At 28.6% G+C, this 16,671-nt stretch overlaps 7 protein-coding genes across 7 annotated transcripts; 2 read left to right on the forward strand and 5 right to left on the reverse strand. All coding sequences in view use genetic code 12, as the record gives it.

Annotated features, from left to right (window-relative positions):
• Positions 1 to 92: 92 nt before the first annotated feature.
• JEN1 (Jen1p) lies at positions 93 to 1,912 on the reverse strand (the record flags this gene model as incomplete). Its single annotated transcript, XM_051758798.1, has 3 exons — positions 93 to 465; positions 522 to 1,170; positions 1,369 to 1,912. The coding sequence occupies 3 exons, from the start codon at positions 1,910 to 1,912 to the stop codon at positions 93 to 95; spliced, it is 1,566 nt and encodes a 521-aa protein (XP_051613369.1).
• A 1,441-nt stretch (positions 1,913 to 3,353) lies between these two features.
• Positions 3,354 to 4,835, forward strand: TAF60 (Taf60p; the record flags this gene model as incomplete). Its single annotated transcript, XM_051758799.1, has 1 exon — positions 3,354 to 4,835. One exon carries the CDS (start codon positions 3,354 to 3,356, stop codon positions 4,833 to 4,835), a length of 1,482 nt encoding a protein of 493 aa, XP_051613370.1.
• Positions 4,836 to 4,843: 8 nt separating this feature from the next.
• KGF55_003950 (uncharacterized protein) lies at positions 4,844 to 6,829 on the reverse strand (the record flags this gene model as incomplete). Its single annotated transcript, XM_051758800.1, has 1 exon — positions 4,844 to 6,829. One exon carries the CDS (start codon positions 6,827 to 6,829, stop codon positions 4,844 to 4,846), a length of 1,986 nt encoding a protein of 661 aa, XP_051613371.1.
• A 152-nt stretch (positions 6,830 to 6,981) lies between these two features.
• FUN31 (serine/threonine protein kinase) lies at positions 6,982 to 10,341 on the reverse strand (the record flags this gene model as incomplete). Its single annotated transcript, XM_051758801.1, has 1 exon — positions 6,982 to 10,341. The coding sequence occupies one exon, from the start codon at positions 10,339 to 10,341 to the stop codon at positions 6,982 to 6,984; it is 3,360 nt and encodes a 1,119-aa protein (XP_051613372.1).
• Positions 10,342 to 13,250: 2,909 nt separating this feature from the next.
• KGF55_003952 (uncharacterized protein) lies at positions 13,251 to 13,873 on the forward strand (the record flags this gene model as incomplete). Its single annotated transcript, XM_051758802.1, has 2 exons — positions 13,251 to 13,272; positions 13,530 to 13,873. The coding sequence occupies 2 exons, from the start codon at positions 13,251 to 13,253 to the stop codon at positions 13,871 to 13,873; spliced, it is 366 nt and encodes a 121-aa protein (XP_051613373.1).
• A 983-nt stretch (positions 13,874 to 14,856) lies between these two features.
• On the reverse strand, positions 14,857 to 15,207 carry KGF55_003953 (uncharacterized protein; the record flags this gene model as incomplete). Its single annotated transcript, XM_051758803.1, has 1 exon — positions 14,857 to 15,207. The coding sequence occupies one exon, from the start codon at positions 15,205 to 15,207 to the stop codon at positions 14,857 to 14,859; it is 351 nt and encodes a 116-aa protein (XP_051613374.1).
• A 535-nt stretch (positions 15,208 to 15,742) lies between these two features.
• KGF55_003954 (uncharacterized protein) lies at positions 15,743 to 16,666 on the reverse strand (the record flags this gene model as incomplete). Its single annotated transcript, XM_051758804.1, has 1 exon — positions 15,743 to 16,666. The coding sequence occupies one exon, from the start codon at positions 16,664 to 16,666 to the stop codon at positions 15,743 to 15,745; it is 924 nt and encodes a 307-aa protein (XP_051613375.1).
• Positions 16,667 to 16,671: the final 5 nt, after the last annotated feature.

Consider the following 16,671-nt stretch of genomic DNA (forward strand, 5'->3'; position numbering starts at 1 on the left):
AAACACGAATACTGCAAAACTGTAGGAAAAGACAACTTTTATAATTTACGATCATAAAAAGTTCATATTTATTAAAACTAAATTACTTAAGCTCAGATATGTTTCTCATTGGATGAAATTTGAATTTGATTACCTTCTTCAAGTTTCTCATTGAATGAATTTTGACTTTGATTACCTTCTTCAAGTAATAAATCATCATCATCATCATCTTCCAAAGCTTCATTAGCATGAAATCTTTCAGGACTTAAAATAATACAAATTATCATAGCTCCAAATACAGCTCCAGAAAATATACACATGGTTTTACCATAATCATAAACCCCTGGTCTCCCTTCAATTGGAAATTGTTCAGCTAATCTAGCTTCAATTGTGGCTGATGCTGATGATGCTAAATTACCTAATTGATAAGCTAAACCTCCTATTAAAGCTCTATTTGCTTTATTTGTCATTTCCAATAAATAAACACTAGGTATTAGTTAGTAGTTGAATCTTTGAGAAAATAGTTTTTAAAGAATACATACGATGAAATACCCCAACAACCCAAAACACCTCCTGCTAAAACAACTGAAAATGGCCACCATTGATTGACATTAAAAAAAGATGGGTATAGAAATGCACCATTGAATATCAGACATATGAGAATCATAAATCGACGGCCAACTAATTCAGAGCATGGACCACAAATTACACCACCTATCATTGCAGCTATACCTTGCAACAGAATTATGATTGTTATAAGATCTATGCTCATGTTGTATTGCACCGTCAACATTGTAACAAAAAGGTCTTGAGTTCCGTGAGTGGTAAAGTTAAACATAGCATACAAAACAGTTAACTGGCACAATAGTAAGTAATCCGTTCGTAACGTTTTAAAAATACTAGCATTTGTGAATTTCTTCCAAGCATTATCTTTCATACCAGGTGTTAATTCTTTTAATTTCCTTTTCTTTTCTCTTATTCTAATCCATTCTTTTGATTCAGGTGAAAAAAATCTCCAAACTAATAAAATGACACTCAAACCAGCTGAAAACCAAAATAAAGATCTCCAAGATTCTCCTTCTTTATAAGTACCTTCAAATGCCCTTGCAAAGATCATGGCCATTGAGTATCCAATTCCATAGATGGGAACGAATGTTCCTGATATCGTTGCTCTTGCAGCAGTAGGTTGACCTTCGTTCGAACAAACCCACGATACAGTATAAGCTCCTCCCATTAAAAGGCATGTGGTATGGTTAGTAAATTGAATTCAAATAACCTTCTATTGTGGAATGAAGCATCAGGATACTAATTTTTGAAATTTTTGATTTTTTTGAATTTTTTGATGCATTTTGTGTATCCAAGTTTTGCTCTTAATAATCTTATACATACCAAAAATAGCTCTAACTCCAAGAAATTGTCTGAACGTTGTAACTATTCCTGAGCATACTTCAATAACAGTGAAAAGCACGCACAACAAGATATATGGAAATTTCCTGCCGTACTTATCAGCCATTGAACCAAATATAATTGCACCCACTGAACGAAGCATTAAAACTAATGTCATACCCCAAGTAATGTCATACACAGAAACATTTAAGGTTGCAGCTATGTGTGGAGCATTTACTGAAACACAAAAAAAATCAAATGAGTCAATTAACCACAAGGACAATCCCAAGAGGTATTGATTCCAATTATAAGGTGTCATTTCTCTCAAACCTGGAATAGGATTTACGATTTCATACCATCTCTTGGTTTCATGGTTTATAGGAAAATCCAATAACGTTGGTATTCTGGTTGCGAAATATTTCTTTATAGCTGAAGCTGACCAATCTGGCTTTTCATGATAAATATTATCGTCTACTTGTTGCTTTTTCAGGTTCTCTGACTCGGATGTACACGGTGATATCTGCTCAATTTCTGGTTTATCTTTCATTATATTTGTTTGAAGTGTTGTGAAGATTGAATTAATATATAGCGTCAAAAACAATTGAAAAAATTCCGTGAATTAACCCTGATATATATACCTGTGGGTCCTAGTATTCATTACATTGTTGAGGTTGTGATTGGGGAAACAAAGACATGTTTATTAACCCCATAATCTCTTTGTTTGAGTTTGGTATTCTTGAAAATTTTTCGGACATCTTGCTCAATTTTGTGTTTCATGTTGTGTTTCAACTTTTTTGTGTGTCACAACTTTAAAATTGTGGGGATGAATCATTTGACGTCAATTCATACCAAGCTATGCTAAGAATATTCGTTTCAAATGTCAAACTTATCAAAAGCTAGTTATGATTGAAGTATTTGTTTTACTTGGATTTAACATATTTGTTTATTTACTCCACATAAAACATGAATTAAGGTTTGTAAAAATTTGTAATTAATCACAAAATTGAAAACATCGACAGAAAAGCTCAACACAGTAAGAAAGTCTAGCTTTTTCTTAATCTCTTATCTTGACATGTACTTACCACTTTCATGTTAGTTGACTTTTTTTTGAGTGGGGAACGGTTTAATTATTAAACTTTCGTTGTAATTGCATAAACTAGATGAATTAATCCAGACTATTCTCAAAAGTGTAAACGTTTTATGCAAGTTCCAATCTCAATTTACTAATGTTTTCAAATTAATCCCCCATATAATTGAAAAATGTAAGAAGCAAGGAAAGCTTGTCAGTTCAAAATTGAAATTTTGTTGGGATTCACCGAATCTCCTCTTTCTACGAAGATTGTGTTAAATTCTCCCGCAAGTCAAACTACAATCGTAGCTCCAAAAAGAAAATGTACTATATTCTGAAATCAATCAAGATGGCTTAAATCTCGTAAATATATTCCATTTAAAATGATCGACTAACTTTACGATCAAGGTTATGTCTTTTTTGACCTAAACCGTTTGAGTATAAATCGATTTGAAATTTTAAACTCAACATTTACGAAACCAAAGGAATGAATTTATGCTTGCTTAGAATGAGTATTCAACCAAGAATTCAGTAAACTTTTTAAGCTTTGGAATTTTGCAGAACACACACACCCTATCTCTTGTAATGATTTGTTAAAATCTTAGCGTAATAAAGCTTCAACTGTTGATAAAATGTCTTATATCGAGCCTAATCATTGAATTATTTCATTTCTCAATTTGAATTGGTAGTTTTTTTTTTAGAACCTAAGGTATTTTTCTCGTTTCCTTAGGTCCCAGGTCGCCCTAGATTTGAACAGTATTTCTTCGCCAGATTTGTTTATTTTGGTTTCATCGTACCGCGAGAAATGCTCTTCAAGATTCTGGATACACAAAACTAACAGAAAAATGTATAAACACAACCTTACCTTTAGAACATTAGTAAAACTGAATAATTATCATCAATCCACATTTTCAACACAATGGATGCGAGGGTTCCCTTGTCTCACTCATTATGGTCACCATACGACACCGTCAAAGATGCAGCTGATTCATTAGGTATCAACTTACCAGATGAATCCGCTAAAAATTTAGCTATGGATGTTGAATATAGAATTCATGAAATACTTGAATTAGCTATAAAATTTATGCGTCATTCTAAAAGAAAAATCTTAATGACTTCAGATATAGATTATGCATTAAAAGTTTTGAATGTTGAACCATTATATGGATATGATAATTCACAAAATTTAACATTTAAAGAAACAATGGTTGGTGCAGGTGGACAAACATTATATTATATTGATGATCATGAAATTGAATTTGAAAAATTAATAAATCAAGAATTACCTAAAGTTCCAAGAAAAACTACATTTACTGCTCATTGGTTAGCTATAGAAGGTGTTCAACCAATGGTTCCTCAAAATCCTTTACCTTCTGAAATTAAAAATTTACCACCTGCAATTAGAGGAGCTACTTCATCAATGTTAGGAAATGATATATTAGCATTAGGTGGTGGAAGTGAAAAAGAAGAAAATATCTCTGGAAGAACTAACTCAAGTAATAAGAATAAAAAGACTACAACTACAGAAAAAGAATTTGAAACGAAACCATTAGTTAAACATGTATTATCTAAAGAACTAAAACTATATTTTGATAAAGTAGTTGAAGTATTAGTTTCAACAGATCCAGAAGAAGAAAGTTTAAAAAATGCAGCATTACAATCTCTTAAATCAGATCCAGGATTACATCAATTGGTACCATATTTTATTCAATTTGTTGCAGAACAAATAACAAATCAATTAAGACATATAGATATTTTATCAACAATGTTGGAAGTTATTTCATCATTAGTTGATAATAAAACTATATTTTTAGATCCTTATGTTCATGCATTAATGCCATGTATTTTAACATTATTATTAGCTAAAAGAATTGGTCCAATTATTGAAAAAAATTCAGAAGAATATGAAGAAAATTTAAAACAACAATTAGCTATACGAGAATTTGCTTCTATATTATTAGAACATATAATAACAGTATATGGATCTTCATATTCAACTTTAAGACCAAGAGTAACAAGAACTTTACTTAGAGCATTATTAGATTCAACAAAACCTGTGGGGACACAATATGGTGCATTATTAGGTTTAAAGAATCTTGGTAATGAAGTTATAAAATTAGTATTAGTTGGAAATTTAAAAATTTGGTATAATTCAATAATTGAAGAAAATGATAATGAAATTGATAAAAAAATTTTAATCAATACAGTGCTAGATATACTACGAAAATTAAATATAAAACCTAAAATTGATGATATGGAAATAGATGATTCGGAATTAAGTGATGAAATAAAAGATAAATTAAAAGAACGAATAGGTAAACCATTAAGTGATATTGTTTTAGAACAATCAGATTCAAAAGATATAGTTAGAGGTTTATTTTTCGGAGAATTAACCATATAATACATGTATTATTTTTTAAAATATGTAGATTTATTTGTAGGATTAAAAATTTCATCAGAATCGTAATCATAATCATTAGTTTCATTATCATTAAAAAGTGTTTGTGAATATGCAGGATTGTATATTGGTGAATTAGATAATGGTATTGGATCACCTGGTTTTGTTCTTGGTGTTGATTTAGGTATATTGGGAGTTTCATCAATTGATCGTTTTCTTGGTGTAGCTTCAATTATTTTCGATTGAGGAGTTGCTGTTACTATCGGAGAAACTTGCGGACCATTTCTCCTATTGTGTTGAGGTGTCGCAGGTACTGCCTTTTGTGGTGAGCTATTAATTTCAAACTCAGATTCCTCACATTGAGCAATTTGTTGTAATTTTGCAGTCATTAATTTATTTTTTGGCTTTACAAAACCAGTATCTTTCAGGACATGATTATTTTGAGGAGTGAAAATTTCAGTTTCTAAATTTAAATCAATAATTCTTTGTTTTGCAGGAGTAGCTTGAATTTGTGAAAATGATTGAGTGAAAGTAGTTGATGGACCAGCAGTTGCAGATATAGTTTTATTTCTTTTTGCTTTACTAAATATTAATGAAGAAGACTCTTCAATAGTTGATGATGATTTTTTTATTGGTTTTAATTCAAGATTAATTTGTCTTTTATCTAAATCTTTTGATTGTCCTAAATTTGATTTTGATCTTTTTAGTGAAGCTATAGAAATGTCCTTTATCAAATCTGAGTTGTCATTTTTGACTAATTTTGGCCTTTCAATTTTTTTCAGTGGTACATCAACTTTAGATTTCTTTTTGGATGTAGTTAATTTCATATTGATTCCTTTCATGTTATCTATCACAAATTTAGTAAGTTGAGGAAGATTCTTATGATAATATAAAATTAAAACATGTTGTAGTATATTTTTTGAATCTTTATCTTTTTTAGTTGTTAAAACATCCCATAAATTCAATCTATCGATTAATTTATTCAAGTAACTGTATGTTACAAAATCGGGATCCGCTAAACGCACTTCAGGTGATAATGATCTTATTGTTTTTTTCCTCTTTGATCTCACTAAACTTGGTTTTTGATTCTCTTGAGTTTTTTTCATCATTGACTCTTGCCTTTTTGAATTTACTTTTAAAAATTCTTCTTCATCAATCTGAAAGTTTAACAAGAATTCAAAAATTAATATTATTTGTAATTGAGCTTCTCTAATTTTCAAATCCAATATATAATTTTGCACTTGATCTGTAGTTATACCTTCAATCTTTTCCTCAGTCACTCGTATCCCATTTTTCACCATGAAATTTGATCTATGATTCATTTCATATTCGCATATGTTTGAGTTAATTAATACATCAGGTCCATATCTTGAATCAAAATTATCAATATTTAAAATAATACTACTCAAAATTTCACTAATTTGAGACTTTGATTTACATAAATTTTTAAATCTTGGAATTGAAGTTTTCGGAAAATAAACTAATGGTTCATTTAATGAATATAATGATTGATAATATCTATTTTTTAAGAAAGTTATAGGATCTTGAAATTCTTCTTTATTTATTTTACTTGGTGGTTTCATTGAAAATTGAAATTCAGGTACTTCATTTTGAGGTTGTAGTTCTAATTTTTTGGTAATTTTACTCAACTCTCCAAAGTTTGTAATGTTTAACATCTCATCATCATTTTCACAAGCATTTATTTCTTGATCAACTTTAAACAATCCGACTTGGTCACCCACCAAAGGAAATAATACCCCAAATTGTTCAAACTTATCTTGATTATTATATTTTACTTTAACAAAATATATCCCACGTCGTATTCTAACATTTGATTTAAAATAATGAATTGATGAATTTGAAAAGTTAGTTTGTGATAATGAAATTTCAGTTGGTAAATGAGGTAGTGCTGATTTCCAACTTATTTGATGAATTACACTAATTATTACTTGAATATCATTTTGATCGGTAATTTTAAACTCCACATCTTGATCCATAATGATGAAGTATGTGAAGTCATTAGATATCAATTCGAATGAAACGCGTATTACCTTTTTTTACTAGAATAGAAAAGTGACACAAAATCTTGTTTCAAATACCACAGAAATTACAAAGCTCATTAAAACATTAATTAAATTTCTAAACTACTCTAAAATTGTAACCATTTATCTTCTAATATATCAGTAATAGTTGGTCTTTTATCAACATCTCTAACTAAGATTTTTTTAATTAAATTAACACTTGAATCACTAATAACATAAGGAATTCTTAATTCACCTTCCATAATTTCATCAACACTATAATAAGGATTTTCTTTATATAACATTGTATAAAGCAAAATACCTAAAGCCCATATATCTTGAGGTTTTCCTTCATATTTTTCACCCCTCAAAACTTCTGGTGATGCATAATCTACTGTTCCAACAAATACATCAAATGGACCTTGTTTTACATACCCAGCGGAACCAAAATCAATTAATTTTATAAACCCTTTTTCATCAACTATAATATTTTCATCTTTTATATCTCTATGAATTATACCTTGTTTATGTAAATGATATATAGATGAAACAATTTGTTTAAAAATAAATTTACATTCAATTTCATTTAAATCTTTTTTAATTTCAATAAAATCAAATAAATCTATTGCTGGAGGATTTCCAAAAATGGGCGTTTCTAAATAATAATATTTTGAATCTTCAAAAAAATCAATAATTCTCATTATATTTGGATGTAATTCTGAATTTAAAAATGACATGATTTGAATTTCCAGGGGGATTGTACCTAATTTTCTATCACGAACCCAAGTATCAACTAAAATTCTTTCTTTATCAATACATTTTATAATTATTTTATAAAGTGGATCTTCTTTATGTTGAGCTAATACAACTTTCCCATATGCACCTTCACCCATTTGTTTTAAAATTTTAAATTCTGAAAATTTTTTTGATCTTCTATATAATCCAACTTCACTTGGCCATTTAGTAGATTCTAATTTTATTGATTCTAAAGAATCATTTTCTAATTTTAAAATTTCTTCTTCTGAAAATTCAGTAAAATTAATTTTAAAATTTGTTTCAATTTCTTCTTCTGTTATATCTTTCAGATCAATAGATTCAACATCATTTTTTAATTCATTTAATTTTTTACTTGTATATGTATTTAAATTTTCTAAATATGATACTGGCATTGAATATGATTTTGTTTTAACTCTTCTTGTACTTGATGATCTTGTAATTTCTCTTGGTGAAAATTCTAATAAATTATTTTCTTTTTCATCATCAAATAATTTTAATTGTGATGGGAGTTGATTGGAGTTCGTTCTTGTACGTTTCTTTTTTAGTTCGTTTAATCTTGTTTGTTTTGGTTCAGAAGCTAATGACATTGTTGACAGATTTGTTGATTGTAATCTTTCCAATTCATTTGCAATAGCTTTTGCTTGTTTACTTCTTGAATAAGTTACCCAAACAATTAATGCATCTTCAGCTGATACTCTTGCTTGTACATCAATAAATAAACTTTTCCCATCTCTATGTTTACCTTCAATACCAATTGAATTAAAAAAAATATCTTCTTCAGTCTCCACCAATTTTGTTTGATTTTGATATTTTAAAACAGAATCATATTTTCTAAAAAAATGTTCAGGTAATACCAAACCATTAACAACTTGTAACGTATTAACATTTTCTTCAATTCCAACACTTAATATCTTGGTGAAGTTAGGTATTATTTCATTTATTGATTTATCTTTTAATTCTTCTATAGATCTACCAAATAAATTCCTCGCTATTGCATTATTACATGATAATATTTTAAAATTACTTGCATTTAAAACAAATATCCCCGCTATATATGGCATTGTATGAATTTTCAATTTAATTTGTCCTTCCAATGGTACTGATGTTATTGCGCAAGGTAAATTTTCATTTCCTTTATCAACTTGTAATGTATAATATCTTGTATGATTTATTAAATTATTATCATCATTTAATAAATCTTGATTTAAAGTTTCACTAAGCAACTTTAAGTTGTTTGTATTTATATCGTAATCATTTATAAAATCTCCTGCAACCTCATTAATTTTTTCAATTTTAAAATTATTTTCATTAACTATTATATCAAATGCATCACATGGAATTTGATCAAACATACATATAATTAAATTTCCCTTTTTTTTAGCCCATAATGAAGTCCAACTATAATTTTTATCACCTGGTCTTACAATTGCAACAATTTCACCTGCAAATATTATATTATCCTTTTTGATATTTTCAAAAGTATATTTTGTTAATTTCCCCAAGACAAAATCTCGAAATTGAGGAGCTATTAAATCCATTAATGTTAATGATTTTATAGTTTGTTTTGATAATCCAAACATAAGACATGCTAAATCATTTGCTGCTTTAACAGACCATGGTAAATCAGATTCTATAGTGAAAACAGATTGTGGTAATGAATATTTTGTATTTAACATTGAATGAAATGGTCTTTTATTTGATGATGGTTTATTTAATGATTTTAAAGATACTGAAGATTTTGCAGATGGTAAACATTGTTCATCACTCCCCAAAAGGGAGGAAGTTAAAACTGAATTTTCTATAAATGGCATAGCTAATGCATATATTAGTTTCTTCTTAAGTATGTCATGTTTTATTTGATGTTGTTCATCTGTTGAAAATAATGTAAGATCTTTAATTGTTGATGCAATATCATAATCTTCAGATATTTCTAAATCATTTTCTAATAGCTTCAAAATATCTCTAAAATCATCTTTTTTTTCATTATTCGTTACATCTTGTAATTTTGAAGGAGCTGATGATTTTCTAAGTTCTTTTGTTTCTAAAGGAAAACTATCAGATCTTTGTAATTTTGGTCTAAATAATGCAGCTAAAGCGGCAGAAGACGCGTTTGATTGTAATTTATATTGTTGTTTTTGATCTTTCAATGGAGTTGTTGGACTTGATTCAGAAAAATCTGCACTATGATTTGAATGTTGAAAAATATTTGATTTTAAAGTACTTTGATTTGAAAATGATTCATCTATTGAAATTGATCTATTAATGGGAGTAATTTCATCATTATTTTGATTTGTTATAGATTTAAATAAATCTGGCCTATCTTTTAAAATTTCCAAGGATCTTTTTAAAACATTTAATCTTAAAGCTAAAGAATTTGGTGATAAATGAGCATAAGAATAAGCATGAGAAGATTCTATTGGAAAATTTAATATATCTTCTGTAAATTTATCTTTTTGTTCAAATATTCCTTTACTATTTGATCTTGGTATTGGTGAAGGAGCAAATTGTGCAGATGATGGTATTTTAATATCTAATCCTGGTCTTTGTGGTATTGGATTTTCAAAATCTAGTAGATCTGAGGGTGATTTTTGTGTATATGAAGAAGGTTTTTGTTCTGGTTCTTGATTATTTGAAGTCATATGATTATCATTTTCTATATTAGTATCTTGTTCTTGTTTTATATTATCCCGCTGATTATTCGGTATAGTCATTAATCAATAAAAGGATAAGTTGATTTAATTTGGTTGTAAAAAAAAAAGTGATTCAAAAAATCAAAAAATTCAATTTTTATTATGAGATTAAAAAAAAAAGAAATATTACTTAAGACATAAGACAATAGACAATAGAAATATAATATTATGAGACATTGGTGATCAAAGAAAATCGAAATATTTCATCCCTTGTCCTCATGGTTACTTCATTGATAAGGTATCCAAGCTAGATTCATCACTGTAGTTATGTTGTTAAGCTGGATATTACTGATTCAAAACTTTAAAATCTTATTGATCCTCAAAATCTATCTCACTCTAATCTAATCAATTTTAAGTTTTGATAAAGTCATATGGTACAAAAGTGAAACATCCTTTTAACCATTTTATGAACATAAAATTGGGTAGTAAATTGCAAATTATCAACCAAATATACAACTCATTAGTAGGTTGAATGGCACCAAAATCTCGAAGATAAGGAGGTTGGGGTAAATGATTAAACAATAAGGTTTACGATTCTCAATATTTGAAGCCACTTATATACTTGTATGTTACCTACTTCTATTAACAATAGATTATACCAGTTTTAATCAAATTGTACGAGTTGAAAAATTAGGGAATTAGTGAATTAAACAGAGTCCAAAATTTTCAGCCTTGCGTATAATTCCCAATTTAATCCTTAAAACACACCAGTTGATTTGGTCGTACGGTAATACTCAATAATTCAACAATATTGTCCCATACTATGTAACGTTTATTGATTAGTATCAACGCATACCCTATTTTTTTATTTTTAATTTCACACATTAATTAGAGATTAAAATTTTTCGTAAATTTAATATTACATTAATCCTAATTCTATTGTTTTAAATTAATTAATTACGTAATGTCATGTTTTTTTATTGTCCGTGATTCTTATAAATTGACTTCATTAAAATGCTTGTGATAATTATTATCTACTAACATTTGAACACTTGTTTAAGAATCAAACCATTGAACAAGAAATTAGGGGTACTACAATCAGCACCAATATTCAAAGGTCGTCCGGAGAGTATTAGCATTGATATTGTTTCTGGTTTTGCTGAAGTTTTTACCACCCTCAATGTTCCAGTTAATGACGGTGTTAGTTATAGTTGACAATTTTAGTTCTCATTCACATTTCATTCCATTCAATACATCATCAACCACTCAAGACTTCATCAACATCTTCAACAATTATTATGTGCCATTGCATGGTTCTTGTTTATCTATTCACCGACCGTGGTTCAGTTTTTACAAGTGAGTTGTTTTAAAATTTTACTGCTACTAATAAAATTGTTCATTTACAGACATGTCCATTTACAGACATAAAATGAACAATTTTATTAGTAGCAGTAAAATTTAGAGCAGAACGTTATATTCGACATTTGGAAGAGTATTTACGTTTAGACATCGACAAAAATGGTTCAACCTTCCACCACATGCTGAATTTTGTATTAACTCATCTCCATCAACTGCACTTGACCTTTTCAAATTGACATTGGTTATAATCCACATACATCAATATCCTTATAATATCCAGTCGATAATGATTCTACAGTCAAATCGACCTGGTATATACAAGAAGGATTGGAACGCTTGGGAAATGCAGCAATAGCACTCGAAAAGGCCAGTTCAACCAACAAAATTAATTACGACTTACACAGAAAAGACTTAGATGTTAAACCTGGGGAGCAAGTATTCATTTAAATTTTTGCCTATCATAAATGAATACTTGTTCCCCCGGTTTAGATGTCAACCCCGTGACTTGGTACCTTCACTTCGTGGAAAGTTTATTGGACCCTACAAGGTTTTAGAAAAATTATCGAATGTAACACAATAGCATGATTAACTGTTGATAGTTTTTCTAAAACCTTGTAGAACCTTATTATTTCACCCTGGTTGTGAACATCCCTTGACACCTAAACCTCCATATTCGAAATATGGTGAATTAGTACTTTGGAACTACTCCATACTATGATAATAATTTTGAAGGAAAAACATATATATTTACTGTAAAATTTGACTTCTTGTTGTTTACTAAAAATTTCAAATTCAAAATATGACGAATTTCTGAAGTGGGATTATTATTGAGAACTTAATCCACAAGTCACCATTGGTTAAAACTTTGCCTAGGCTCTAACAGCGAGTGAACGTCTGGTAAAAATCAATATAACGGACTCAAAATCAATATAATGGACTCAAAATCAATACCACCTAGTCATGTTTCTATGAAGTATGAGAATGATTTGAACTCCAATACTCAAAATCAAGAAGATCATCAACAAGAACAAAAGAATCAAGAATCCAACTTTATACCTCAGTTAATTGAGATACCTAACACTATTCTGTTATCATTGATGATGATATAATTGAATTTAGAACTAAATCTCCAAATGTTGAAAACAATGATGAATCAATCATGTTTTCACAAAAAAAGTAAGTAAAGGGATATGATTTTATAATTTATTTTACCTTACATCTTGTTTTTGGTGGCATACTCGTTGTATTAGCTGTACTGTCTGTAGCATGGAGTTTCATTTTTTGGGCTTACTATTATGATAAACTTCAAGTTCGAAAAGTAAGATATTTAATCCTACCTGAATATAAATTCGTAAGAAATTCAAATTAATTTGAAAAATTGGATTGTATACTTCAGCTAATTTAATTTAAAAAAGTTTGAAGTGTTTTAATTAATTTACTTCTTTTTTGTTTATCAAAAACTTTACAAACCTTTTTTTTATTTCTTGTGTCAATTTTACTGATAAATATTCAGCTTTCGAAACAATTGCTTCAAGAATGGAGTTTGTTTTGCTAGTTTTACCCTCTATTTTGAAATCAAAAAACCCCCTTTCTTTTGAAACTTGTATTATCATACAAGTTAGTCAATTCTTATGACATTGACTTTACGACAGGGTGAGATTCGTCGAACAAATAAAACAAGTTCTATAGATTTTTATATACTCTTATTTAAAGAATCAGCTATTATTATTATCATTTACATTTCGTGTATTATTTAGATTCAACCACCAAAACAGTCAACGAAGCAGAAAGGTTTGATAGCTTCTTTAAATACTCCTGGTGCTTGCTCCTTAATAGCATCTTGGGTCGCGTCGACATTTTTATGTGCGTTTTCTGCTGCTACTCCTGCTGCTGCGTTTGATGCTTTAAAGAGCAAGCACCAGGAGTATTTCAAGAAGCAATCAAACCTTACGTTGATGAGTTGCACAAAGTAAAGGCACTAGTCGAAGGAAAGAAATCAATTGGAAAATTTAAAGAAGAAGCCGAAGCAGCTAAGGAAATCAACAAGGACATTGCAAAATATCTTAAAGGTATTTATTTCATTGATGATCCACCACAAGTTCATCCAGGAGCAAAAGCACCACCAGTTGATGAAAAGTTTATTATTCATGGAACTAAAGATCCAATAAAATTAAACAAGCTTTTAAAAATTCCAAGATACTTTCACATTTCAAAAGTTCCGTACAAATTATGGGGACAAGCTGCCACCTTCTAAATTGGAGGTAATCTAAGCAATGTAATTGAATCAGCTTACCAAGCTTCCAATAATGGTACAAACTTCACCTGGCACGATGTTGCTAAAGTTATGGAACTAAATGCAATTTTGCAAAAGACGAAGCAGAATTAACTTCACTTTACTTAAGTTTGGAACCACAGCCCAATCAATGTGTCAGTGATTTCGTTGATGCAGTCAATGAAATTTACGAAAATGTTGCATCTTCCAAAAAAATTTATTGCATTTAGAAACAGAATTTTAACAGTTTTGGAACACAATTTACCAAGTTCAATGGCTAGTGCACCAAAATCATTATGCCATTCAACTGATCATGTTGAATTTTTAGGAAGTATTAACAGATTAATTCAACATCAAACTTCCGTTCTAAAACTGTTACAATTTTGTTTTTGAATGCATTAATTTTTTTGTTAAAGATGAGCAATTATATGTTGTTGGAAATTCAAAACCATTAAGATGCACCAACAGAGACGTATTCATCAGCATTGCAACCAAGATCCATGATAAACATTACGCTTCGACAAACTAGAGAAACGATTTCAAACTCAAATCAAGCTGAAAAGTAAGCTTAAAATCAAGTCGAAAATTAAAATCAACACCGTATCATTGAACTTACCAAATTATGTTGATTAGTTTAACATCTAGAGTTAACAAAAATTGTTCTAAAATATACTGTTTTTTTATAAAACAAACAATTAGTTTTTTTAAACTGATAATACCAATTATAAATCGATCATGTATCTCACAGTAATACCTAGAAGAAGCATTGGTATTCACTTTCTTGTGTGAAATAAAGACCATGAGCTTCATCGTCTAAAAAAATCAAATAATCGTACTTTACTACACTTATCTATCTACAACTGAAGTATCTTATTATCAAATTAATAATTTATAGAGGTTCTATCCACTGAAGTCTTAATTATCACCCCAATCATAATTATTTCCAATTAATATTCCAAATATCTTTATATTTCCCAACCTAATTCATTATAAATAAAAAATAAAGTATCTTCAATTTCATCTTGCTCCAACTTTTTGAAATTTCCAGCATAAATTAATGTCAACAACTTATCATTTAATTCATCAATTGAATCATTCTGATTAAATTTTAAATTCTCTAAGCGTTTTATATTTTTAGGTGATAAATTTTTCCAAATTGTTGTAAAATCAAGGTTAGGATTATATTTTTGTCCTAATGTTTCTGCTATATTTGCTTTAACTAAATATGTATTTGGTTCTTCCTTAATTTGAGTTATAAAATTTTCACCATAACATAAATTAATGATATATAATCCAATCAAAGTTGAAATTCTCATTTTTCGTTTTGATTTTATATATTATATAACTTGATGAGACCAGTTATTTAGCATATAATGTGAGGATATGTGAGTGATGGAGAATGTTTCAACATTTTGTATTGTTAACTACATATTTATAAAATTGGTTGTAAAATAAATTTAGGAATTAATAAATTGGTTGCAAAAAAGTAATCTGAGTTATATTTGATAATGAAAGTATAAGAAAATTGTTTGAAATTTGAGAAAAGCTCAAACCATAATCCATAGAGCACTATCTTGTTAATTACAATTCATCAGTATAGGTTGAAAAGGAAACATTAAGATAAGATCTGCTGCAAATAGAATGGAAAGATCCCAAACAATTCCGACACAAATCTGAGATTTGATATTTCACTTGATACTTTAATATCGAGAAGACATTGTCAATATAAAATTTCCACAGAGGTCAAAGTACAATAACAACTGAATGTTCCTAAAGTAATTTCTTATTAATACACATATAACATAACTTTTTCCACCAAACCTCATCTACCAAAATGGTTTAAAATCTAATTTAATCAAATTTTCTAACCCAAATTTCACTATTTTCTTCATAATTTCTCCAAATTCTGCTAATTAAAATTCCCAATTTATATTTTTTCATTATAATTTCTTCCTTTTTGGAATTTAATTTTTCAATTGCTTTATTTATTTTAATTCTTGTTTCATAATTTATTTCAACATTAAAAGGCGGTAATAATTTTTTTAAAAATTCAATTTCTTTTTCAATTTTTATTATCTTGTGTTCATATTGATCATATTTTTGTTGTGATTTTTTTAATTTTTCTGAATTTGTGATTGAAGGATCATTTTGCTGGTGAGGAGCCGAGTTTGTAGTTGTATTAGATTTAGTTGAATGATTTTTGAATGTAGTTGATGTAGGTGTTGTATTTCTTGAAGTTGATGGTGAAGAATTTGATGATGATAATGATGGTGAAGTAATATTAATTGGTTCATGTGAAACTTTTCTTACAGTAAATTTTATTGGTTTTTTCTTTTGAGGTAGTTGTGTTTGTTGTTGATTTTTTTGATTTAAATCATTATAAAAATTTGTTTTTGAAGCAACTGATTGTGGGATTTTATTGGGCTTGTTGTCGTTAGTTGTAGCTAAAGCAGGTCTATTTGATGTCGTTTCTAGGGTGGTGGTTGTGTTTGTAGTTGTGTCTTTGGTTGAGTTTGTATTTGTACCCGTCGGTTCATCTTTATTTAATTTTGTTGATGAAAGTGAATGTATAAGTTTATCAGTTGATGTATTAGTCTCAATAGATGAAATTGAAGATATTGATGGTGATTTTGTATGACTAGTTATAGATGTATTTATCTCATCTAGTATATTATTGGTTGATACAACTCCTTCTTCTTCTTTATTATCAACAACATCATTTAATGAAACTGATACAATAGTATTATTAGCATCTTGAGCTACAATTTCTGTCATTTTTT

This window comes from Candida pseudojiufengensis, assembly GCF_024610245.1.
Source record: "Candida pseudojiufengensis strain CBS 10847 chromosome Unknown scaffold18, whole genome shotgun sequence".
NCBI classification, from domain to species: Eukaryota; Fungi; Ascomycota; class Pichiomycetes; order Serinales; family Debaryomycetaceae; genus Lodderomyces; species Lodderomyces pseudojiufengensis.